Source organism: Tachypleus tridentatus, chromosome 7 (assembly GCF_004210375.1).
Source record: "Tachypleus tridentatus isolate NWPU-2018 chromosome 7, ASM421037v1, whole genome shotgun sequence".
In the NCBI taxonomy this organism is placed as follows: Eukaryota; Metazoa; Arthropoda; class Merostomata; order Xiphosura; family Limulidae; genus Tachypleus; species Tachypleus tridentatus.
In genome coordinates, this window is record NC_134831.1 from 72,493,328 (window position 1) to 72,520,133 (window position 26,806).

Consider the following 26,806-nt stretch of genomic DNA (forward strand, 5'->3'; position numbering starts at 1 on the left):
CACATACAGACTCCTAAGAGCCGGGCATATTAATCGTTACTTTATAACTGGTAACAATAGGTAAGCCAGTCAGTGAGAAACACCCTTCGCCTATTATGCGACTACTTTCGATAGAACAGCTGAATTGACTTCCATAGTTGTGATTTCCGAAGAACTGAAAGCATACAACTCAGTAGCGTATCAAGGATCGATCCTCGGACCTTTTAATTCACAGCTAGGACATTCTAGCCAGGTGGTCATGCCTATTTTTTTTATTTTTGATAACATGTTGAAAGTGAATGTTCAACGTAGACAAACATCCTGAGAGCAAATCTCACCTGTTTTAAAGCACTACTTGCTGGCATTTAGTTGTTAGTATGTTTTCTCTTTCGTTAAGTTTGTTTCCTTTGTTTTTAAATTTGCGCAAAGCAACACGACGGATATCTGCGCGAGCCCTATGTAATTTGGCAGTGCAAGACTAGAGGAGAGGCAGATGGTCATAATTACCAACAGCCAACTCTTGGACTACTTTTTTACCAATGAATAGTAGGATTGATCGAAACATTATAACGCCTCCACGGCTGAAAGGGCGAGCATGTTTAGTATGACGGGGGATTCGAACCCACGACCCTCAGATTGCAAGTCAATCGTTCTAACTGCTTGACCATGACGGCCAATCTTTCGTTAAGAAAGGCAAGATACAGCGTTTTATTTTTCTTTCTCTTTTCATATCAGAACTCTTAAGACATTTAAAAATCACGTAAGAATTAGAAAATTCTACAAAGGATATTTAAAACGTTAGAGTTCATTTTACTCTTTTTTAAAAATATCTTTTAACAGTCTGTTTGTGATAAGAGCTGTGATTTTTGTTGCTTTTATTCAAATTTTTATTTAATGATACAAAGTGAACAGGGGAAAATTTTGGCTAAAGTTAGGGTGTTTGTGTTCACATTTTTTTATCAGAACTTCATTCTTAAAATAAACATAAAACATTTAGGTGAAACTTATTTAGAAATACCACTATAGCAAAAAAGAAAAAAAACACGCATCAGAAAATTGTAATAATACATTTGATATATTTGTCACACAAATATTTGATTTCGGTTAAAATTATGAATATATTTCTTGAAATGGAGTTTTCAGAAGTTGTTAAAGTAAAGACAAAGATTTAGATCGCTGTTATGAGTTAGATATAAAAACGTAAATAAGACTAGCAGCCTAAAGTTACAGCCCATTGAAGAAGTCATATAGAGAAATGAGATATAACAAAAACTTGTACGGCTTTGAAAGGATCTAAAGGGCTCTTATCCAAGATTAATATTAAGACAAGCGTTTTAATTGTGAGTAAAAGATATACGAAATGATAAATGGAAAGTTGATTTCTTTAATCAGTTTGTTAAGATGTGTTTCCTTTGTGTATGTTATTTCTAGAATTTCATTCATTAGCACTGAAGATGCGAAGCAGACTTCAATTATGTTAAGTACTTGGTCCGTAATTCGTTTCTCACTGTTAATTTCAACATTTGAAGCCTGAACGCAAGCTACTCTTACACATACAATAGTTTTGACTTGTAAACATTTTTATTCAAGCATTGTAAGACATAAGATGCCTTGTAGATATTAACTAAGTCTAAACTATTAAAATCAAACGGTTTCATTTTTTGTATAAATAGCACGTAATTTTGCCCCAAAACGTATTTCTCAACAATGCGCGACTTGTGAAGCTGAAAGTGTCACTTTCTCTCGCTGTCTCAGTTGAGTTTTGGGTAATAAAACCCAATGGATTGCTCACACATGATTAGCTCGTGAAACAAGAAATGTTGAAAGAGTGTTATAAAAACGTCTTAACGCGAAAAATTCTGCTGAGCTAATTAGATGATAGCCATTATTGTTCAACTTGTGTCACAGGAAATTTACGTTGACAAGGAAAGGAGACAATTAACGTTTACTGGCTTTCCTTCGTTAGAAAAAAAACAACACGTGGAAAGTTTGGGACTGTAGTATTCTGTTTATCTTTGTTTTGCCTCGCCAGTCTTTAGCTAATAAATCTAATTACTTTGTTTTTTTTACTTCAAACTCAAGCTATGTTTGACTTATACAATTATAACACGGAATATCCAGCATTATGTGCTAAGTTTCAATTTACCAATATAAAATCGCTATTTTATTTAAGAAATGTTTTCATAATGTGTATTTAGTTCATCCATTAACCAATGTAGTCTTTGGTGCGTGTGTTAAGGAATGGCACGTGAATGTTTTTTGTTTTTTTTATAATGTCAGTCGATGCTGAGATATATTTGTTGGAAATCTGGGATCGTATCTGATCAGAAATTGAAAGAAAAGCGCTAATGAAAAAGAAAGAAGAAATAGTTGTTACAAATTGTGATTTTTACCTATAACTCTTCCGAGTAGCAAATATTTACTGGTCATGTTTGAAACCTAGTGCGTGATCAGTTAACAAACCAAGAGTCACGTCTGGTACTTTAGTATTTCATTTTTTGTTGGTTTTCTTTTATGTATTCTCTTCTTACGGCTCCAGAACATATATATATAACAACAATATTAAGCTGTACCAAAGAATAATATAGTAAACAAGGTATTTATTGCGGAATGTATATATATGTATATATGACAGAGCCCGGCATGGCCAGGTAGATTAAGGTGTTCGACTCGTAATCTGAGGGTCGCGGGTTCGAATCCCAGTCACACCAAACATGCTTGCCCTTTCAGCCGTAGAGTCGTTATAATGTAACGGTTAATTCCATTATATGTTGGTAAAAGAGTAACTTAAGAGTTGGCGGTGGATGGTGATGACTAACTGCCTTTCCTCTAGTCTTACACTGCTAAATTAGGAACGGCTAGCGCGAAGTTCCAAAAAACAAAACAAACAAAATATACGTATCACAACAATAATAAGCTGTGGTAATAATTATGATATAGTACGCAATGTACACGTTGTGGAATATATATAATTATGATATAGTACGCAATGTACACGTTGTGGAATATATATAATTATGATATAGTACGCAATGTACACGTTGTGGAATATATAGATAACAACAATAATGAGCTGTGGTAATAATTATGATATAGTACGCAATGTACACGTTGTGGAATATATAGATAACAATAATGAGCTGTGGTAATAATTATGATATAGTACGCAATGTACACGTTGTGGAATATATAGATAACAACAATAATGAGCTGTGGTAATAATTATGATATAGTACGCAATGTACACGTTGTGGAATATATAGATAACAACAATAATGAGCTGTGGTAATAATTATGATATAGTACGCAATGTACACGTTGTGGAATATATAGATAACAACAATAATGAGCTGTGGTAATAATTATGATATAGTACGCAATGTACACGTTGTGGAATATATAGATAACAACAATAATGAGCTGTGGTAATAATTATGATATAGTACGCAATGTACACGTTGTGGAATATATATAATTATGATATAGTACGCAATGTACACGTTGTGGAATATATAGATAACAACAATAAAAGGTGTGATAGAAAACAATAGTATAGTAAACAAAGTAGTCGTTCCAGAATATATATATCTATAAAACAACAATAATGGGTTGTAGTATCAAATAATAATATTGAAAACAAAGATATAATGAGAATTCATTATCCACTCAGTGAGTCGTAATTAGATGGAAGTGCTGTATACCAGTAATGAAAATCAACTTGGTTTCCAGTGTCCTTGCAGCTCTGATCATTATGTTAATAAAGGACATTCACGAACTTCTCGCTACTTATTTCCTCATCATTTCAATATTATAAAATATTCAAATTATTAGTTTACAGATTTTCCTGACGTCGATCGAGTGTTGTTAACTTGTAACCTTTTTATTACATAACCTTGCTATTTCAAATACGAAAAAAACAAACATATTTTCTGTTTGAGTGCTCTGAAGTTGTCAGTTTAACAACATTACAGACATATAAACTTTACATATTGCTTTATAAGGCCTCACTATTTACGAATTTGATAAATATAAATGTTTACTCTCAATAGATGGCTTCCTCTGACTCTTCTTCCTGTCCGATCTATAGCGCACAAATATGCGAGTAATATCAATGCTTTGCCGCTTCGTCTCCTAGGCAACACACATTGATTTCATGGAAAGTTTTCACATTTGATTCTATGCAGTAAAGATTTACGTTAGGAGCTCTACCCAAACTGTAGTTTTCTCCAAGAACTAGGGTGCAATGCTATGGTAAGCGAAAACAATATTAACGGCCCATAATCGATAACAGTTGGCCAAGGAGGAACTTACTTACAAAATAGTTAATTATTAGTGCGTCTAAAATAGGTAGAAGAGCTTCAGTAGCTTTTAATGAGTTTACTTTGAGTTTTATTATTATTTATCAAGCATCAAATACATTTAATTTGTTCTTGACTGGTAAACTATTACTATATTTTGTGGATTTTTAAAATATCCGCACATACGATAGTAACAAGGTGCAATAGCGAGTGTGATCATTTCACTCATATTTTATATCAGCATCAGAAGAGAGCCCGACACGGCCAGGTGGTTAAGGCACTCGACTCGTAATCTAAGGGTCGCGGGTTCGAATCCCAGTCACACCAAACATTGTCGCCCTTTCAGCCGTAGGGTCGTTATAATGTACAGTTAATTCCATTATATGTTGGTAAAAGAGTAGCCCAAGAGTTGGCGGTGGGTGGTGATGACTAGCTGCCTTCCCTCTAGTCTTACACTGCTAAATTAGGGACTACTAGCACAGATAGCCCTTCTTGTAGCTTTGCGCGAAATTCAAAACAAAGAAAACAATCCGATAAAAGCATGCTACCAGCTAAAAGCGAAACTAAAAATCAAGTTATTGCCGTAAAGTAACATCAGTTATTAAACAATTTTTAATTCATCTATCTAAGTACACCGTTTTGTTTATTTTTAATGAAATATCGTACTACATTGTTATTCGAGAATTACACGACAGTAATGAATGAATTTGGTAAATGTTTTTATGTAACAGGGACATTAAATTAATTATAATAAATACCGCGTTAATTTGCAGTTCTGATATATGGAGATAATCTCTACTGTCTGGAAGTTAATATAATTATTTTATTATTTGTTATTATGATTATTAATCAGCCACTTTATAACTTGACGTCAGTACCTGAATTAATAAATCTGTTTTCAACTCATTTACAAAGTATTCAATAATGGTTACCATTCGTTTTCATTCATTTATTATCCAACGATCATTGGTATTCATCCATCTATTACCCAATAATATTCGTTTTCGTTTAATAACATGCTATCCTTTTCAATTTATTCACGTATTATCCAATAACAATCGGCCACTAGTTATTGAGCTTTATTTTATATAACAACACTTTTCTGCCATAAGTGATAACTGTAATTACTTTTGAAACGCATTTACGCGGCTGTAATGCAGTCATATATTAATATCAGCGATAAACGAAATTTAATTAGCACGAGCAATTTAATTTATCATTTTACATTTTCCGTATCAGCGAACAAGAAATATCAAATCTCAGCGATGTGAATGGATATCGCAATGTTTTATTTAAAAAAACTGTAGTGTTTCCATTAGTGTGAAATCTTTAAGTTGAAGTTATTTAGTGCAGTTGTGTTGCACATGTTGATAAAAAACAAACTGAAAACAATGAAACTGGTTCCTTTGTTTTCCTTAGTGGCTAAACTAATTCATCTAATACATTTCTAATGATTTGAGGGATACTTGTGGGGTTGAGAGAGAATGACATGTTATACAAAAACAAGGAGCCTGAAACTGGGGGTGAATGTGATAACCACTGACACTTCCCCATTGTGAGTTTTGAATCGTAGGCTTGACTAGAAATTGTATCGTCAATATGAGACATAAGTGTCAACAGTTGCTACAACACATATTCCACGTTTATTTGTTTACACTGAATAGTAATTACCTCTTGTACTACTACTAATACTATTGGAGGAGCCAATGACTGAAGGGCAACCATAAACCAGCAAAAGCGCCAAAAATCAGCAAAGAAAACAGAGTAAAAACAAAACAGTATTCCTTGCATGTGTATGAGAAATGCAGACACAAACACATTTAAATATCTTATATTAAGAAGTAGGTCTCATTTAACATCATGCCATTCATTCTTCACAGTGAGTCAAAACAAGCAAAATATTCTTAGGCAATGAAAACTTTTGGGAGCCGTCTTTTATATTGGCTCCTGTAAAGGATACTGGAATGATTTATTATATAGGGGTTGACAGAGGCGAGACTTTAAGGCGCGAACTCTATGAGTAAACTTATTTTTTTTGTTCTCTGCGTTATTTATGTATTTTCTAAATTTTCTTATACATTCATTCTTGGAGAATATTTCATCGACATTTTGAGGAACATATAATCGTTTCAAACAAATTCTTTTAAATATTTAAACTAATTGGTTGGTTTGTTTGTTTTTGAATTTCGCGCAAAGCTACACAAGGGTTATCCGCGCTAACCGTCCCTAATTTAGCAGTGTAAGACTAGAGGGAAGGCAGCTAGTCATCACCACCCACTGCCAACACTTGGGCTACTCTTTTACCAACGAATAGTGGGATTGACCGTCGCATTATAACGTCCCCATGGCTGAAAGGGCGAGCATGTTTGGTGTGACAGGCATTCGAATTCGCCATCCTCAATGCCGGGCCATCATGTTATATAAAATGGCTAACAATTAAAAATTATCAAATGTAACTATTTTTACAAACACCCATTTACAGAATTGTGTCACTTATGTTTTGCGAGGCTTTTATGTTTTATTGTAAATTTCATTACCTTGTGCTACTGACAAATTATAAAAAACTGTATATTATTTCTTCCGTATATATGTAACAATTGGAACATTTGTTTTCTTCTTACATAGACATCATTTATTACGTAACAAATTCTTAATCATTTTGGACTAATTACATCAAAGAAATCTTTCATCCTTTTGGACTAATCTCGTGAGTTAAAATTTTAATTTTTTTGAATTAATTTCACGAGTTAATACACCTTTATTTTTTTTTTACCTAATCTTATTGGCTATCAAGTTTTAAATCCTTTTGGACTAATCTCATGAGTTAAAACTTTACTTTTTTTGAATTAATTTCACGAGTTAATACACCTATATTTTTTTTTACCTAATCTTATTGGCTATCAAATTTTAAATCCTTTTGGACTAATCTCATGGGTTAATAAATCTTTCATCTTTTCGTGATAATGAAACATTCACTTGAAGTAAAATTGTATCTCAAGACGGCTGGTATGAGTATTAAAACTTTTATTAAAATAAAGTAGAGAACAACGTTTTGACTTTCTTAGGTCATCTTCATGTTAGCACCTTCTTGAAAATGACCTAAGAAGGTCAAAGCGTTGTTCTCTACTTTATTTTAATAAAAGTTTTAATACTCATACCAGCGGTCTTGATATGTGCTTTCATCTTTTAGGACTAATCAAATAACTTATAAAGATTTTAATTCTTTTGGACTAATCTCACGGTCTAAAACTTCTTTAATCCGTTTGGACTAATCTCATTACTTAAATCGTTAATTATTTTGATTGTCAAAGTGTTATATTTCTGATAAATCCTGCTTTAAAGTACATTATACTCTTTCTAAATGAAGACGTCGACTGTAATGGCTCTAACTTTAAAATTATAATCAATGGTAAAAAAGAATATTTAAAAAAACACCAAGTTAAAGCATCATGATGATTCGATAAATACTGCTCGAAAATGTGTAATAATATTTTTAAATAAAAGATTCGACTGAAAGAAATCGAAGGCTTAAAAAATAATTATATTAATGTGAAAGGTGCCAGAAGGGTATGACATGGGTTATCAGGAGAGTATTACATGGGTTATCAGGAGAGTATTACATGGGTTGCTGTTTCATGTGGACGATCTTGCTTTTTTTTCTTCTAAAGGATTATAGCTTTGTGTTATTTCGTTGTGTTATGAATCTAGTGTAAAACTGATAGCAAAATTGTTAAAAATTCTTTTTTTCAATAAAATAACTAAAACTACAGGATTTATTTTACCTTCAAAAGTTTGGTTTTTATTTGGGAAAAAACATTTCTAATAAAAGACAGAATTCCCAGATGGTAAGTACACACACGTGTGTGTGTGTTTAAACACATTTGCAGACATTAATCACATATTGTTTTGTTTTTCATTTGTAAAATTCTTCATTTTCACCTATTCGTGTTGTAGTTGAATAGATATTGTTATTTTTTGTTTCAGAGATATGAAATACTGACACAGAACTGTGGAAAACTGGCGGTATATGTACAGGTAAATGGATATATATATATATATGTAGATTATAGAATAAATAATCGTTAAAATGAATCAACAAGTTAGATTTCTGCCAAAACATGGTGGCATACGCTTAATTTTTTATATAATACTTCGCTTTGAACAATTACAACCATCACCATGTTCTTTTTTGTTTCCACAATTAGTTGATTAAGTCACTAGCCACACTTTATTGTGATTAAGATACTTGTTACCACATTTTGTTGTAATTAATTATCCGTTGTCACGTTTTATTGTAATTAAGGAACCTGTTGACACATTTTATTGCGATTAAGTTGCCTGTTGCCATATTGTGTTACAATTAAGGTACCTGTTGACACATTTTGTTGTATTTAAGTTGCCTAATTTCACATGTTTTTGTAATCAAGTCACCTATTGTTACATTTTTTGTAATTAAGTTACCTACTGTTACATTTTCTTGTAATTAAGTAGCTTGTTGTCACATTTTGCTGTAATTAAGTTACCTATTGTTACATTTTCTGTAATTAAGTTACCTACTGTTACATTTTCTTGTAATTAAGTAGCTTGTTGTCACATTTTGCTGTAATTAAGTTACCTATTGTTACATTTTTTGTAATTAAGTTACCTATTGTTACATTTTTGTAATTAAGCTTGTTGTCACATTTTGCTTGTTGTCACCATTTTACATTTTTTGTAATTGTTACCTATTGTTAATTAAGTTACCTATTGTTACATTTTTTGTAATTAAGTAGCTTGTTGTCACATTTTGCTGTAATTGTTACCTATTGTTTTTTTTGTAATTAAGTAGCTTGTTGTCACATTTTGCTGTAATTAAGTTACCAATTGTTTTATTTTGCAATCTTCAAAATTATTTGAATATCTGTTCATCAAATTTTGAAAAAGTCAACATCGTGAATCAGATAACTCAAAGGTAGTTGACTTTAGGAAATTAGCATCCTAAGGAAATGGGTTTTGTTAAGGCAATATATGAGGAAAACGAAATTCTTCCTCTATACCCCCTGAAATAGGAAAATTCTAGAGGGGTGTGGAATGGGATGAAACATGTACTACTTGTGCAGCTACATTTTGAGACAAAACAGACTGTTGTTTCTTTGTGAAATTTGAGTGTTGTATTGTTTATAACTAAGGCAGGTTACGAGTTACGTTCCAAAATTTTGACGCAGCAGAATAACCAAAACAGAATGTTGTTATGGAGGAAATTGATTAAAACTGTCATCAATATTTTTTCGATATAAACATTAACCGACCAAACTGAAAAGACGTATGTAACTCTTACAGCATCTATGAATCCATTCATTTTACGCCATAAGTTTATAATATCTTCTACATTTAAATATTTTGTTCTAAGCTATTCTAAGTACCACAGTGAAAATGTCATAATTGATCGATGTATTTTAGTAATCGTTTTAAATAGAGGAAAAAAACTTGCGTATGTTCTGAAGTATTATTTTGCATTGCCTTGTAGCATAATCTGTTCTATTAATTGGTTTGGTTTTAGTTGGTTTTTTTTAATTTCGCGCAAAGTTACTCGAGAGCTATCTGCGCTAGCAGTCCCTAATTTAGCAGTGTAAGATTAGAGGGAAGACAACTAGTCATCACTACCCACTGCCAACTCTTGGGCTACTCTTTTACCAACGAATAGTAGGATTGCCCAAACATTATAACACCCCCATGGCTGAAAGGGCGAGCATGTTAGGTATGAGGGGGATTCGAATCCGCGACCCTCAGATTTCGAGTCGAGTACCTTAACCGCCTGGCCATGCCGGACCCGTTTGAGTGATACTTAGCTGTCTGTGGTTTTTTACGAGAGACTCAAATCAAATCTCGAATAGCTCAACTTTGTGTGTGATCCTATGTGACTTCTTAACCAAAACTAACTGTGGTTAGTTACTCTTGGTGTGAGTAAACAAGAGTTTCGGTCCTCTTCTTTCTTTTTACAGTTTCACTTGCTATTCCTGTTCTGACTTATCCATCTTGTCTGATGTTCAAAAAGTAGTTCAGATCAAGAGTAATTATCTTCTGGAGATAAAAAGATAAAGAATAAAGATATATTTCTTATCAGGAGCCTTACACAATAGGTGTTTGATAAAAACAAATAACCATAATTTATTCTTTTATACTGGTATATCGACTGATATATCAGTTGAAATCTTCTACCTTACTTGGAGCAGCACTGTTTTCATGTTTATTTTTTTATAAGTTTCTGTCTTTCTGGTTAAGTCTTTCCTTTCTCTTCTATCGACAGCTTTATGCTACCCTCTTCCATAGATTTAAACTGGTGTTTAATGAACATTAGACCGGGAACCATGATAACGTAAAGATTCTTCATGGTAGAAGTTTAACTTTGTTTTCAGAGAGAAAGAGTTACACAGAAAGTGTTGGAAATCAAATGTCTCGTAGTCTCCTGATTTCCAAGCTCCACGTAGGCTATTTTGAGTAAAACATTTCGTATTTCCTTGAACAAAATGTCCTCTTCTGATTTTAAAATAACCTTCCAAAACAGACAAACGCTTCGATATATCTTTCGATATACTTACTTGAATGGAAGATCTGCTCACTTATTTGTGTCTTCTATGATGCACCTGAAATGTGGACAAAATGGCAGAATTGTAATCCTTGAAATAATTCCTTACGAAACATGAGCTTTGTGGTAAGAGACAATATCAATAACCTTTCGAGTTCAAGATGTGTGTCAATTAATGATAGGAATAATCCAGTATTAGCATAAAGATGGCGCTACAAGAAAGGAATTATAAACTTGCTTTCTAAACATTAAATGTAGAGGTCAAAACTTAACTGACCTACAGTATTTTTTTATTGTTTTCTTTTCGTTTTTCCCATCTTTGTATTAAAGTCACGATAATTGTGTTAGTATGAAATTAACGTTTCCAGATATGTATTAGAATATTTTTTTTTTTCAATTTAGTTCTCTGACCACCACGAGTATCGAAACCCAGTTTCTTTGTTTGTTTTGGAATTTAGCAGTGTAAGACTAGAGGAAAAGCAGCTAGTCATAACTATCCACCGCCAACTCTTGGGATACTCTTTTACCAACGAATAGTCGGATTGACTGTCACATCATAACGCTTTCACGGCTGAAAGGGCGAGCATATTTGGTGCGACGGGGATTCAAACCCGCGACCCTCAGATTACAAGTCGAACGCCTTAACCTACCTGGCCATGTCGGGCCACCCGGTTTCTAGCGGTGTGACTCTGCAGACATGCCGCTGTGACACTAGGTGGCGTTTTGTTTAATAGTATCCAATTTTTAAGCGTTTTCTAATTAGCTGTTGTATTTTAAACTATATTTTAACCCTCTTTCTCTCATCTTTATGTAGATGTCTAGTAGTAATTCACAGTATTCCATTATTTAGAGGCCTTGTTTTGAATTAAATAATTCTTTTCACTCCATTTAATCAACGTCATTTTTAAACCTTCTACTTTGATTTTATTTCTGTACGTTATTTATCGTTATATCTTATTTCTTCTAAAATCTCTCTATGTTGATATCGAGACCGTACTCACACCAAACATGCTCGCCCTTTCAGCCGTGGGGGCGGTATAAAGTGATGGTCAATCGCACTATTCGATCTATATCATTTGCCTTTTTTTTCTAGACTTTGTCAGTTCTTCGATTTCGAACTTTTTCTCCTACATACTTCTCAACTTCTGAACTGTCTTTTCATTTTCATTTTTAAGTTTCTTGTTCAATATTTACTCTTCTTAAAAATTTATTGTCATCTCTCCTGAGTTTTATATTATTTCTTTGTTATTTGTCTTTTCTCTATTCTCTTTGTGTCTAATTTCATTTTCTCATTGTGTTTTTATGTCATTTTGTCTTTGTTCATTCAGCAATCTGTCTTATAAGTAATTTTCTTTAACTGTTTTTAGCCTCCACCTCTTACTCATTTTATAACTGAGTTTGTTATCTGGTGCTTTTTATATTTATTCTTTCTGTATTTCTGTAAGAGGATCAAACGCACAGTCTAGTTAAAAAAACTTATGACATTAAGACACGAGTTTTATATGTTTTTCCTCATGAAAAGAATGGTACGATTTCTAAACCTGTTAAAACTGTGATAGTCTGTCGTTTAACTGTTTGTGTTAAACCTATTTTCTATTCTTTCTCCAACCTTTTACTTCCTTATCTCCTGTTAAGCCTGTTTTCATCTCTGCTTTATTATATCTATTTAGCTTTCTCTGATCTTTTCTTTCTTTCAGTTTTGTTCTGTTTTAGTACGTGCTTTAACTTCTCTATTTTATTATTCTGTATATATATTTGATAAATAGTTATTTTATTTTTCTCTACTTTACGTTTGGCGTTTCACATTTTAAAATTTCCCAACGTCAAATGTCTCGTGGATTAAACTATTCTAATCCTTTTAAAATAATTTCAGTTTGAAGGTCGAATGCTAGAGTTCCTGATGAGTAATAGAAGCGAAATAGGTATATATGCGTGCCCAATACTTCATATTGTTGGCGCACAAAAACACAATTATTAAACCAAAGATATCAGAAAATTAATTTACCCTAATCCCACCTAAACGAATTTCAAGTGCCGCGATTATTGAAGATTTCCTCTTGTGTATCTTGTTTCTGTCCATTTCGCTTTTTGTGTAGTTTTTCCTTCTGTTTCGAAACTATTTTCATTGTGCTCTTGTTTCATACTTATTTGTTTCTATATTTTTTATTTTATTATCTTTATTATCTTCGGATGGTTTAGCGTAAGAGCGAGGCTTATAACGCTAAAACTCAGGTTTCGATACCTTCTGTCGGCACAAATAGCCCACAGTAGAGTTTAGTTTTCATATCCTAACTTCCTCGTCTTTCTTTCTGTTCTTTCTATAATAATTTTAAGGGCAGAGCGTTTTAGAAGTTAATATCCTGGTGTTCAGATTATGAATCAGAGGTTTCATGGTTCACATGTCGTTACCACAGAACTGCGCTAAGTGGATGCACTAAACCAGTGACACTTAAAAAGTATTTCAAGAGTTGACTAGCTGCTTTTACACTTGTCTATACAATCAAAATTAGAATCAGTGATGTCGAGAAATATATATGCAAAAACGGCTCGTTTACGTCATCGTCAGGTTCACAAAGAAAGAGGTAACTGACCGGAAACTGACCACATGTTTGGAAGAGGTTGTGTAATTAGGTGTCAGAATGTAGAGGGCGGTGTTAGATGTTTGAATATATAATTTTATTTATTTTATTATATTAATATAGGTATAAAGGCGTTCCTTTATATTGGTTTATTTTGGGTTTAAGTTGTTGTATAAGTAAGGCTTCTTTAATTTTGCGTTTGTTTATGTTTGTTTCTTTATTTAGTATTTGAGTGTTTTCTATGGTTATGTTGTGTTTATTTGACTTGCAGTGTTCGAAAACGTGTGAAGGTGACATTTTATGTTCTTTGAATCTGGTTTCCATTTTTCTACTTGTTTCTCCAATATAGAAGTCGTGGCTGTTATCACATTGTATTTTATAAATAATGTTGGTGTGGTGTTTGTCAGTGTAGTTTTTACATAGTATAGACCTCAGTTTTGTGCCTGGTTTTTGAATAAATTTGGTATTAACTGGAATGTCATATTTTGTTACTAGTTTTTGCCAAATGTTGGTTATTTGTCTGCTGATGTCAGGAATATATGGTATACAGCAATATATGATTTCGTGATTTTTTGATTCGTGAGATATATTTACTTTTGTTGGTTGATTTTGCTTTCTGTCTAGGTGTGTGCGTATAATGTTTTCTACGGTTTGTGGAGGAAACTTATTGATGTTGATGAAGTATTGTTTTATTTTGTCTAATTCATCGTTAATTTTATCTGGTTAGCATAGTTTTATGGCTGTGTTTATTTGGTTTCTTAGTATGTTGAGTTTTTATTTTGTTTCATGTGCTGAGTCCCAAGGAATGTATAGTCCAGTATGGGTGATTTTTCGGTGGATTTCTGTTTTGAATTGTGTGTCGGTTGTTGTAATTTTGAGGTTAAGAAAAGATATTTGATTGTTTTCTTCCTGTTCACATGTGAAGTTAATGTTGAGATGTATAGAGTTAATGTGATTGAAAAAATTAAGTATGTGTTCTGTAGATTTGAATCCCACAATCGTGACATCTACATATTTGTACCAGTATAGTGGTGTATGTAATGCTGTGTTAATTGCTCAGGCCATTTGTTTGTATATAGTTGTGGTTGTTGAACATGAAGTTTGTCTTCATCGTGGTGAATTCTATGAGGGTTGCTAATTGGTTGCTGGGAATGTCTATTGTTGGGTTAGGGTCTCGGATATAGAGTTCTAAGGCTATCTTGCAGGCTTCAGTGGTTGGAACTTCTGTAAAGAGGGATATAACATCAAAACTGGCCATTAAGGCTTTATGATTAAGTTGATTAAGATTAGACTTGAAATTAAAAGAGTCTCTGATGAATAAGCTGGCTGATGTTACATATTGGAGAATGCCCATGCTATGTATTTACCAAGATTGTAATTAAATGATTCATATGTGGACATTATTGGTCGTAATGGACAATCTGGTTTATGAGGTTTGGGGATGCTGTATGTTTGTGGTGTGCATGAGTCGGTTTTACGTAGGTAGGAATAAAGTGTTTGTGAAATTGTGTTGGCTTTTTTCATTTTTAGTAGTAATTTGTTCAGTTGCGTCTCGTGTGTCTTTGTTAGATTTGTGTGTATTGATTTAAATTTGTTCGTGTCTGATAGGATGTTCTTCATTTTTTGGATGTATTCATTCGTGTTCATTATGACTATAGCGTTACCTTTATCTGCTTTTAGAATTTTTATGTTTTTGTCTTGTTTTAAGTTTTTAATGGAATTAATGTCTCTTTTTGTAAGATTGTTTTTTAGTTTTCTGTTTTGTGAAATTATGTTGATGGTTTTGTGAGAAAAGTCTTTAAAAAAATCGTTTAAGATGTTGTTTTCAGGTGTTTCTGGAAAATATAAATTTTTAATTTTTTCTGGGAAGTTTGGCTGTTGGATGTCAATAAAATTATCTAAGTTGTCTTCTTTCTGTTGTTTGTTTTTGGTTGTTTCCTTGTTTTTGTTTTCTGTAGAAAGTATCACAAGTCTTCTGGTTAGATCTTCTAAACATGTTTTGGTTTCTATGGTTGGAATGTACCTAGGTGCTATTGCGAAGTTGAGTCCTTTGTTAAGTAGATGTATCTCGTCTGTGTTTAATTGTCGGTCGGATCTGTTAATTATGAGGTTAGTCAACGGTTTGTCGTGTTGGTGTCTTTTCTGTTGTTTGCATCTTAGTTTTTTCTAGGTTTTTGTTGTGGCAGATCTTTTTGTCTCTGTAGTTCCTAGTGTTGATTTGGTTTATGTTTCGTTATATAAGTCCGTAAATCTCTGGTTTAATGCAACATGCCAGTTGATGGTATAGGTTCATTTTTTGTTTCTCTAAGTTATGTAGTTCATTGTATTTCGTGTTCAACATGGCTTTAAGTAGTTTTTTTCTGTAAATTTGGGATAATGTTTGTGTATTTATTAAAATTTTTTGAAGGTTTTACCTTTACAAAATTAGGGGTTAGTTGTTCTTTTCTACATTGTTGAATAAAATAAATGTCATTTATTCTATTGATAATTCGTTGGTTTAAATTTCTTAACTTTAATCGTTAAGTTTTTTAACGATCGTGTGAGCGTGTACTGTTAACAGTGGTGTACGGTATGCTAGTTCAGACATAATGGTAACAGGTAAGTACAAATACACTGAGAAAAACACAAAGACTTACACTTCTCGTACAATCGCCGTGATGAAATAATAATCAGTGATGTCGAGAAACCCACTTGTTGAGAAATTTATATGTAATAACGGCTCGTTTGGGTTGAGAAAATATTTTACATAGAAGAGCGAACAACGTTTCGACCTTCTTCGGTCATCGTCAGGTTCACAAAGAAAGAGGTAACTGACCGGAAGCTGACCACATGTTTGGAAGGAGTTGTGTAACTGAGTGTCGGAATGTAGAGGGCGGTGTTAGATCAAAATTAAAAAATCAAAATTAGAGTCAGATATGTGCAACTAACTCTATTTTCTGCCACTCATTTCTTTTCGATAGCATTCTTCGGAAACGTTTTCGAGGAACTAATATAATGGAGTAATCTTCTTACCCTTTTCTAAAGGCTCCGGCATGGCCAGGTGGTTAAGGCACTCGACTCGTAATCCGAGAGTCGCGAGTTCGAATCCCCGTCACATCAAACATACGTGCCCTTTCAGCCGTGGGAGCGTTATATTGTGACGGTCAATCCCACTATTCGTTAGTAAAAGAGTACCCCAAGAGTTGGCGGTGGGTGGTGATGACTAGCTACCTTCCGGCTAGTGCAGATAGCCCTCGTGTAGCTTTGCGCAAAATTCAAAACAAACCAAAACCCTTTTCTTAAACCTTAAGAGTGGTGAAGAACAACCTGTAACTAAGCTATTAAATGAACTGTACGTGTTCATTACAATGTTTTTATTTATCATATCTTTGGAACTTTAAGAATTAGATCACTTGGTGAGGTTTCATCTGTACACTAGCTTAAATCATTTTATCTGAAGAACTTAACGATCTAGAAATGATCGCCATATATTACAGTCGGTTACATTATTTGCTATGAGGTTGTCCCCTGGTTGAACATCGGTAAGTATAGAGATTTAAAACGTTAAAATCCGAGGTTCGATTCCTCACAGTGGGGGACAGCTGATTGTCTTAACGTGACTTTGTTATGAAAAAAACAAAAAAATGTTACCTAGTGGAAGAGCAGTAAGTATGGGGAATTATAATCCTAAAATCCGAGTTTCGATTCTTCACGGTAGGAACGACATTCAGTTTCGATGTAGCTTTTCTATAAAACAAAACAAATGCTACGAAGTGTTCAAGATTGTCTTTTCGATAACAGAGGGCATTTAGTTACTCATTTTGTAGGAATGCTTATTTCAAAATACAGATTTATTTAGTTAGCAGAAACGAAACCAATTTAACTTATTTTTTTGTGATTGAGGGGAAACTACAGGCTTAGAAATTGCGTTAAACAAGTTTATATGTTTTGGATACTTGTTCAAAAATAAGCAAGGATTAGCTATTTTCTAAATTGAAACTTATAGACTACAGATAAGCCAGCTAATAAATAACATCCAACGCCAACTTTTAGGCTGTTCTAATTGAAAAGTGCAATTTGACCGTCGTTCCAATAACGCAAAATGTTTCAAAAGGTGGAACACTATTTGTTTTCTTTCTTTTCTTGCAGCTACGGAACTCGAACCATAGCTCTCATGTTAGATAAGATAAGAAAATGCCTGTTCAAAGTGTTATAGACACTTACATCTATTACAGTACAGTTTCTTTGAAAACTGGAAACACTTAAGTGCATTTTTAATTTCATTCTATTAAATTATTACAACCATTTTTTTTTTCTGTTTCTCATCTCTCTTCTCATTGGCCGAAATCTTCTGATAAGTATAAAATATCTCTAACACAGAATACTATTTTGTAAAGGACACTTGAAATCCGTTTTGTACGAGGATAACCTGAACATTAAACTGATCGCATCAGTTTATCAGAAGTGCTTAAAATCAGATCTTCATTTCAGAACGGCTGGTATGAGTATTAACACTTTTATTAAAAAAGCAGAAAACAACGTTTCGACCTTCCTAGGTCATCTTCAGGTTAACGTTGTTCTCTGCTTATCAATAAAAGTGTTAATACCGATACTAGTCGTTCTGAGATACATCTTTATTTCAAGTGGGTTCCTCGTCATCAAAAATATTTTCATTAGTCAGTAATCAGAGATTGTGTCACTGAAGGTTTTGTTTAGCTTTTGTGGTGTGTCAGATCAAGGTCAAACTTCCATTAGTCAGTAATCAGAGATTGTGCCACTGAAGAGTTTGTTCAGCTTATGGGATATGTCAAGTCAACGTCAGACTTCCATTCGTCAGAATTTTATGATTGAGCCATCGATAAATATGCTTATCTTATATGGCATACTGGTAGTTTAGTGAATGTTATCGATATGACAATAATAATTGTCTATATGGTAAAGAAATGTTGGAAGTATTCATTAAAAATATAGTGTATTTATTTTTGTCATTACCTGTAAAAAAAACAACATTCACTCTGTTTCTTATCTTATTTTGATCAAAATGTATTAATACACACACGTATTTACCGTAACTTATGTACCATGGCGACCATTTAAATCACGCAGAAGTAAGTGAATGTTGTTCCCCAGTAGCACAGCGGAATGTCTTCGAACTTACAACACAAGGAACCAGGTTTCGATACCTCTAGTAGACAAATCACAGATAGTTACACTGTATAGCTTTATGTGCAACTTCAAATAGCACTATGTAACCCAAATCTTGTTCCTGGATAGTATGTGTTATTTCTTAATTGCTTATGTTGTAAAAGTACAGAAAATGGTCATTATTCACTTCAAATTTTACTTTTGTGACCTGGATAATGAAATTTATAAATTAACCTATTTTCTATGTAAAAACGGGCAAATTTGCACATTTTCATTTATATAGGTTCTGAATAAAACAGCATATGAATCAAGATTTACATGTATTTATACTAAAGTTATATAAAAATGTTTAGAAGTGAGTAGTTTTTCGAGATTTGCGACTGTAATGTAAATCACTTTCACGTATCAGCTCCCAAATATAGTCTCTCATCATATTTTCGTTATAGGCTCCCAGATCACAAAAGCAAAGTTTGAAGAGACAAATAGATAGGTCTTTCCCATTTACTTTAGGCTTAAGCAATTGGGAAATAACACTTTCTATCCAGGAACACGAAAAAGTAAATATTTTGTTACATAGTGTTATCAGTTAGTGAGTCTTTCATTGTTTTGTCCAAACATCTTCAGAAGCTGGTGAAATAAAATGAAAATGAAAATAGGAAGCTCTCGAATAGCTTTCTAAATACTTGAATACATTTGTTTTAGCTAAACACACAGTACTGGATAATTTGTGATAACATATTGTTACATAGGAGACCGCAAAATTACAAAAATATATTCTATCTGGTTTTTAGTCTTTATACTTAGACCAGATATACCGATATCCTTATAATAGGAATATAATCTTAAGTTTAAATTTAGGGGCGACCGATGCTTTGCTTATTCTGTTCATAAGTGGCACAACAATTGTAGAAATTTTAACTCTCTCTAATTAAGATTACTTGAAACCAATAATAGCAAGCAGGTACTTTTAACATGTATATGTTTTCTTATAGCAAAGCCACATCAGGCTATTTGCTGAGCCCACCGAAGGAAATCGAACCCCTCATTTTGTAAATCCGAAAACATACCGATGTACGAGCGAGGTGGCGGTACTTTTAACCTCTTGCGTACTAACACTGTTTAAATATGAAAGGAAACCAACTTTTGTTAGTGAACGTTTGGTTCGTTAAACACATTATATCTTCTATATAAAATTTATTTCGTAAACATGTATTTTTTCTTCTATATTTAGCTTAGTGTATTGCCACTTGTGTGATTAATATAGCGCATGTCTTCTTTTATAATTAGCACAGTGCACAGTTCCTACTATGGTTAGCACAGTTTATTTCTTCTGTAATTAACATAATATATTGCTTCCCTATAGTTAGTTTTCTTTATGTACCCTGACCAGTAGAATACATAAATTGTATGGCTGACAACAAAATTCAATCCACCGCGACTAGCCCAACCCAAGAAGTTTAGCATGCTTACCTAATTAAATAACAGTTTTACAGTGTCAACTTGTGTACACGATTATGGGGAACAGAGAACAACATTCTTACTGTGGTTAGAAAAGGGAGTGTGATAATTATATTGCAATCAGTAAAAATAACAACCCCACTGTGACAAGGAGCACAGAGAAATAATTTTACAACGGTAGATACAAATCAACGATTTTATTATCACAAGTAAGGACGCATAAATATGTTTATAACATCAATAATTTTAAAGAAGAACTAGTTTTCTTTGGTAACATATATAATGAATCTTAATTTAGTTTTTTTTTAATTTCGCGCAAAGCTACATGAGAGCTATCTGTGCTAGCCGCCCTAATTTACCAGTGTAAGGCTAGAGGGAAGGCAGCTAGTCATCACCACTATTCGTTGGTGAACCACCTGACCATGCTGGGCCAATGAATCTTAGAAGTAGAATGGGCCTGTGAAGCTGCAACAGAATATACCTGGGCTATTTTTATCTGCAATATTAACACACGGTACAGTAACTAACGTTTCGTTTTACCCATGATGATGTCCTTATTTAACATAACATTAATTAGTGTGTAGTTTTAAATAAGAAAAAAATGATTTTATAAGTTTGACAAAAAAAATTCTACAAGTGAAATGTTGTTCATTTATGTGCCCCTGTGTTAAAAGATTATGTCCTCATTGGTAGATAAGTCCCAAGTCTACCACTAGTCTGCATATAAAGTTTGGTTCTAGTAGTTCCAGAATTGTGGGAGTAATTAGCTAGAAATTCAATACAAACTGCAAGCATGTTGAATTATGCCAGTTTTACAGCGAAGCGACCTATGCAAGGTTTTGTTTATATGAAAGTGACAGCAAAGCCAAGGCATGTTTTAAATGAATATGATGTAATTGTCAATTTAATTTATTGCTAAGTTATGAACGAAGTATCTGAATGCAAAATAGTGTTTTATTAATTTAGGCTTCAGTGGAAGAAAGAATAAACGTGCTTGTTTGTATTTGTTTTGTATGCTTTAACGAAAATGCTTTTAATGTTAATAATCTGTAAATGATGGACTGAGAACAAGGATTTCAAACCAGTTCAACCATGAACGCTTATTACATCATGAAGTATATTCGTTATTTCAAATCTCTAAAACCTACCGTTCCTTAGTATGGTTAATTAAAAATACTAATAAATGTGTTGCACTTTAAGCATAAGAATAAATGGGTTGGGAGTTGATTCTGTGATAGAGCTCTGGAGTTCGGAGCCACCGAACCAATTTCGAATCCACGTAATACCACAAAATGTTTTCCGCACTTAAAGCTGTCAGTGCGTAATAAAAGTGACAATCAATCCTTTAGTGTAGACGGTAAGGTATTGTTGACTGATTATCTTCCCTATGACCAGACTTTCAAAGTTAGGACCAGTTGCAGACAACCTTTGCCATAAACACAAAATCCAGAATGTATTCCCAAGACAGCTGATAAAACCTTGTTTATTTTTTAACCTGAAGATGACCTAAGAAGGTCGAAACGTTGTTCTGTACTTTAGTTTAATTAAAGTTTTAATACCCATACCAGCGGTCTTGAGAATACACTTTTACTTCAAGTGGGTTTCTCGTCATCACAAAATACAAATTCTATTATTACAAGTTGGTTCCTCGCACGTATTTAGCAGTAACTTCTACTAAGACGTTATAACATTGTAATTAACGAACGTTAAAATCAAATCTTCGTTGTAGACCCCGGATTTTAGTTTTAACCAATGTTTGTTTTTTTCTGATTAATTAATTATTTTATATCATCTATGCAGAGTTTTGAGCGAAATATTTAATCGCCAACAATTTCGTAAAAAAGGACTTGGGGGATTATTATTCCACGTCCCTCATCTGAATACCTCTGACCATATTGTTAAAACTATTCATTGAGTATAGACTGACCAAAAACAAATGCAAAGATAGATGAATATATTCAAGAAATTGGTAGAAACACTCTTTGTAGAGCATGAATATTCCATTCGTAAACTTCACTGGATGAATGCAAGAATGAAAACTACCACTAGTAACTAGCTGGCTCTGACTAGACATGTATAAATCACATAGAGATAATTCTATATAACTATACATGTGTAAACCACAAAGACACAATTATCCCTGATTAGATATGTGTAAACAACAAAGAAATAACTCTCCCTAACTAGACATGTGTAAACCAGAAAAAGACAATTGTCCCTGACCAGACTTGTATAACATACAAGGAAACAATTGCATCTGACCACAACTATAAAGAGACATTTCCATCTGGACAAACATATGTAACCTACAAAGAGTAATTTGTCTCTGGCCAGACATATAAACTAGAAAGAGACAATTGTATTTGATCAGACATTGTAAACTAGAAAGAGACAATAGTATCTGATCAGACAGTGTAAACTACAAAGAGACAGTTGAACATGACCACACAAAATTAAACTACAAAGAAACAATTGCACTTAAATAGACTTGTTAGAACCACAAAGAGACAGTTGTCCCTAACTACAAATATGTAAACTATAGAGACAGTTGTACCTCACCAGACATTTGTAAACTACAAAGAAACATTTGCATTTGGCCAAATGGGTAAGCTGCAAAGAGACATTTGCATCTGGCCAGACATGTGTGAACTACAAAGAAGTAATTGTTTTTGGTCATAAATATGTAAACTACAAAGACACATTTGTCTCTGGTCAGACATATGTAAAATACGAAGAGACAATTACACCTCATCAGACATATGTGAACTACAAAGAGACAGTTGTCTCTGGTGAGGTTTATGTGAATTTCAAAGAGACAATTGTCTATGGTGAGATATATGTAAACTAAAAAGAGACAATGGTACTTTGTTAAAGCTACATTTTCACAACTCCTTCCATACAAATACATTTTGTATATTCCTTTATAGAATGAAGTGTGCGAAGATTCAGAGTGTAAGGTCCTTGGTTCGGTCGTGATATGCCATGATGGAAGCATTATAACTAAGACACTGAATTTAGTTTAGAGTACCTATGTAGACAGCAAGTGTTGCTGTCTGGTTGTTCTATATCTTGTTACTACAGATGGTTAAGCCTGAACTTTGGGTCATTAATATGGGCGTATAGTCCCTGTATCGCATCAGGTGCCATTCAACTTGAACATGCAAACTTTATAATGCATTACTGTCTGGTAGTGTTCGAGAGGCGAAAAATATTTTATTTCTCCCTAAGTTTGGTCACGATATATCACTAGGATTATTCTACTGTCAACAACAGAATTTACCATATCTTCTTGTTATTCTAGTGTAAAGGCTTGAAATTGGAATAACTTCTGTGTTGGAATACAAAAATGAGAAAGTGTATTCATTTAATACTGACGCTGAAGTAATATAAATAATAATATTAATATATGTGTAGAGGTTTTGCCTTCGAGTTCCTTTAATAATGTACCCAATCTCAATGAAATTGAGTTGTCTCATGCACGACTTAAGTGGTGTAAAACGATTCACGTGTGAAAGAGACACCGAGAATCTTGTATGAAAAGGTTTATATTATACAGGATGTAACAAAAGTGGCGTCTTATGTGTAGTAACACACAGAGATTCCTAAGGTAACAAGTTTTACGTTTCATGCCTTTTACTACCGGTCACTGGTCAATACACGCGATAGTCTCTTTTTGTGACGCTGAGAGATCATTTTGGTCTTCTTCACCTAAAAAAATACGATAAGTCATAGGAAACGTTACTTGCTTGTTTGTTTTTTGTTCTTGAATTTCGCGTAAAGCTAATCGAGGGCTATCTGCGCTAGCCGTCCCTACTTTTGCAGTGTAAGATTGGAGGAAAGGCAACTAGTCATCACCACCCACCGCTAACTCTTGGGGTACTCTTTTACCAACGAATATTGGGATTGACCGTCACATTATAACGCCCCCACGGCTGAAAGGGTGAGCCTGTTTGGTGCGACAGGGATGCGAACCCGCAATCCTCAGATTACGAGTCGCACGCCTTAACCCATCTGGCCATGCCGGGCCTGAAACGTTACTTGTAGTACCGTTTTTATGGATTTTTGTGAAATACACTGTTGACATTTAGGTCACAGCGTCGTTCTTCGAACAGTTGATGTCTAAGGTGTATAGTGTCCATTCCTAAAACAAGTTACGCTAACATAGCTTAATAAGAGAGAATTGGACAGAAAGAGCTGAGTGTAATGTTCACGAAACGGGTTTGGTTTATCTTATTTACCAGAACACGAAACTATAGCGTTTCTTTGAAGCTGGAATTCTTTTTATGTCACCATAATATCAACCGATGCGTGAAGCAAGTGGAGTTGTACGTGTCCAAGCAGAGTGAAACGAGCCCAGAAGAATCAATACATGCATCATGATTTCTCTAACGCACGGAGAATAGACTCTAACTAGCTCCTTTCTCAAGACAATGTTTATTTAAAAACAACAAGAAAACTGCCCTTCACTCAAACTCCGCAGTTTGCTAATGACAAGTGCACTAAAAAGGCTTAAAATGAAATGTGCAGTCTGGCAGAGGCATTTTGATTATATATATGTGTGTGTGTGAGTTTGTTTGACACTTGGTTGGTGAAGAGTGAACTGAGTGTGTTGCTAGTGTAGCAAGTAAACATTTTACTTGTGTCAAACAGAAACAGATAACGTGGTTGAGCTCTATCAACTGTTCTGTCAAACATACTTTAGATGAGAACACGTGTGTCAGTATTCTGCCCTATGGAGTGAAATGAGTTGCCGCAAATATGAAACATTCGCTAATGGTTACACTTGTTACTTCTAATAGAATTCGCTTTTCGTGTGATTCTTGACTGACAAGTAAAGTAATACTTTGGTCATTTCGTTTTATTTTTGTTTTGTAATCCTTTTCTGAAAATTTGTTGTTGTTTTTTTTAATTTCGCGCAAAGCTACACCACGGCTAGAGGTCCCTAATTTAGCAGTGTAAGACTAGAGGGAAGGCAGCTAGTCATCACCATCCACCGCCAACATTTGAGCTACTCTTTTACCAACGAATAGCGGGATTGACCGTCACATTATAACGCCCCCACGGCTGACAGGGCGAGCACGTTTGGTGCGACGGGAATTCGTACCCGCCACCATCGGATTACGACTCGAATGCCTTAACCCACCTGGCCATGCCGGGCCTTCTGAAAATTAAATATCTAATGCGAACGTGCTGATGATAGCTATTTCTACGTGAATATGCATATTAGTATGTTTAGTAACTGGCTATATATTGATACGAATATTGGTGCACACCGCTGATTTACATATCGTTTCGGATTACTCTTAGCTTATCCGCATTGTTTCGAATGGAAGTAATTACAGCTGGTTTACATTTCACCTTGGATAACCGTGTTTTTACCTCTAAATAACACATCGTTTTGAGTGTTTTTAAGTACTGTTAATTTGTTATCGCCTTAGACCACTGATAATTAGGTAATTTAACGTTAGGATTTCAACTGGGTGATTAATAACAAGAAGGTGTCACGTGTTTCTAGTTACGTAATAAACGTAAATAACGTTTGTTTTGGGTTCAAAACCTTTACATTTTGTGTTACGACGAGTTTCAAGTAATCGTAATGATGTTTATAGATTTTCCTATTTAGTCTAAATTTTTTTTTTTAAATCGGTTCTACTATTTTGTAAGTATAAATATTATTTTTAATTACCCGTGGCGTCAGTGGATTTAGATTCGCGTGTGATGTATTCATGACGTCATGTCTACACCCTAAGAGTGGAAAAAATAAAGTTATCTGGGACGGGAAACGGAGGAGAAAAGGGAAAATCATGACCCCCATTGTAAATACACATGCAAACTGGATAAAAAATTCGTGAAATTGGTGGTTTAATATCGCGTAATATAAAATTTTTTCCAGTATCACATAAGCAAAAGTTTCATTATTGCATGATACGCTTTTTTATTGTACCTGCAAAAAAATTCAGAAATAAGCCTTACAGGAAACCGATAAAACATTGAAATTGGAAATTTAGAACACAGATATAAAACTAGGGCCTTTCTGTATACGTAAAAAAAATTATTTGCAACTTGCCAATTGGATGAAAAGTAAAAGATCTTGCTTACTGGTTAAAATATAAAATAACGTGCTACTTGGATAGAATATCAGATACTTTATTTGTAAGGTAAAATATTAATTTGTTTCTTGGGTAACACGAGAAAAAATAAATGTAATTAAGTTGTTGTTTTTTAAATATACCAATATATTAGAGATATAATAAAACTAGTATCCTTGCTGAATTAGGTAAAGCGTTTTTCCTCCTTTTTTGTGCCCTAGCATAGTGGCGTGTTTGTAAACTTATAATGCTAGAAACCGAATTTCGATACCCGTGGCGGGTAGAGCACACATAACCAATTCTGTAGCTTTGTGCTTAACTACAAACAACACAATTTTCTCTCTCTCTTTCGTACATTAACTATTCAGTTCATTCTTCTCTCTTGCTCTCTAGAGTATACAACATAAACGATTATTTGTAATTTCCGGGTTTCCTTTCTAAGGTTAAGATTCAATTTTAAGTTTTAATATTTTTCAATTACCAAAGAAAAATTTAATACCAAAAAATAAGACCCGTTCTTTAATGGCTTCCAGAATTAAGATTGTAAAGTGCAAACAAAAAAACAAAATAGATAAGTGCTTTTGAGCGTAATTAAAATAGCCTGACGTATAGGAACGTATATTTCTGAATATGTGTTAACTTTTACATCTGCAAGCAGGAGAATGAAATACAACACAATCTCCTTAAGTTCTCTGGATTTATCTATTTATTTAA

General features: G+C 33.6%; 1 protein-coding gene across 1 annotated transcript in view; it reads left to right on the top strand.

Moving 5' to 3' along the window:
• The window catches only part of LOC143255961 (uncharacterized protein ZK1073.1-like), a 137,523-nt gene that overhangs the window by 28,813 nt on the left and 81,904 nt on the right, over positions 1-26,806 (top strand). Inside the window, exon 2 of the mRNA XM_076512449.1 lies at positions 8,262-8,312. Coding sequence (XP_076368564.1) covers positions 8,262-8,312 — 51 coding nt within the window. The remainder of the gene's footprint in view (positions 1-8,261; positions 8,313-26,806) is intronic.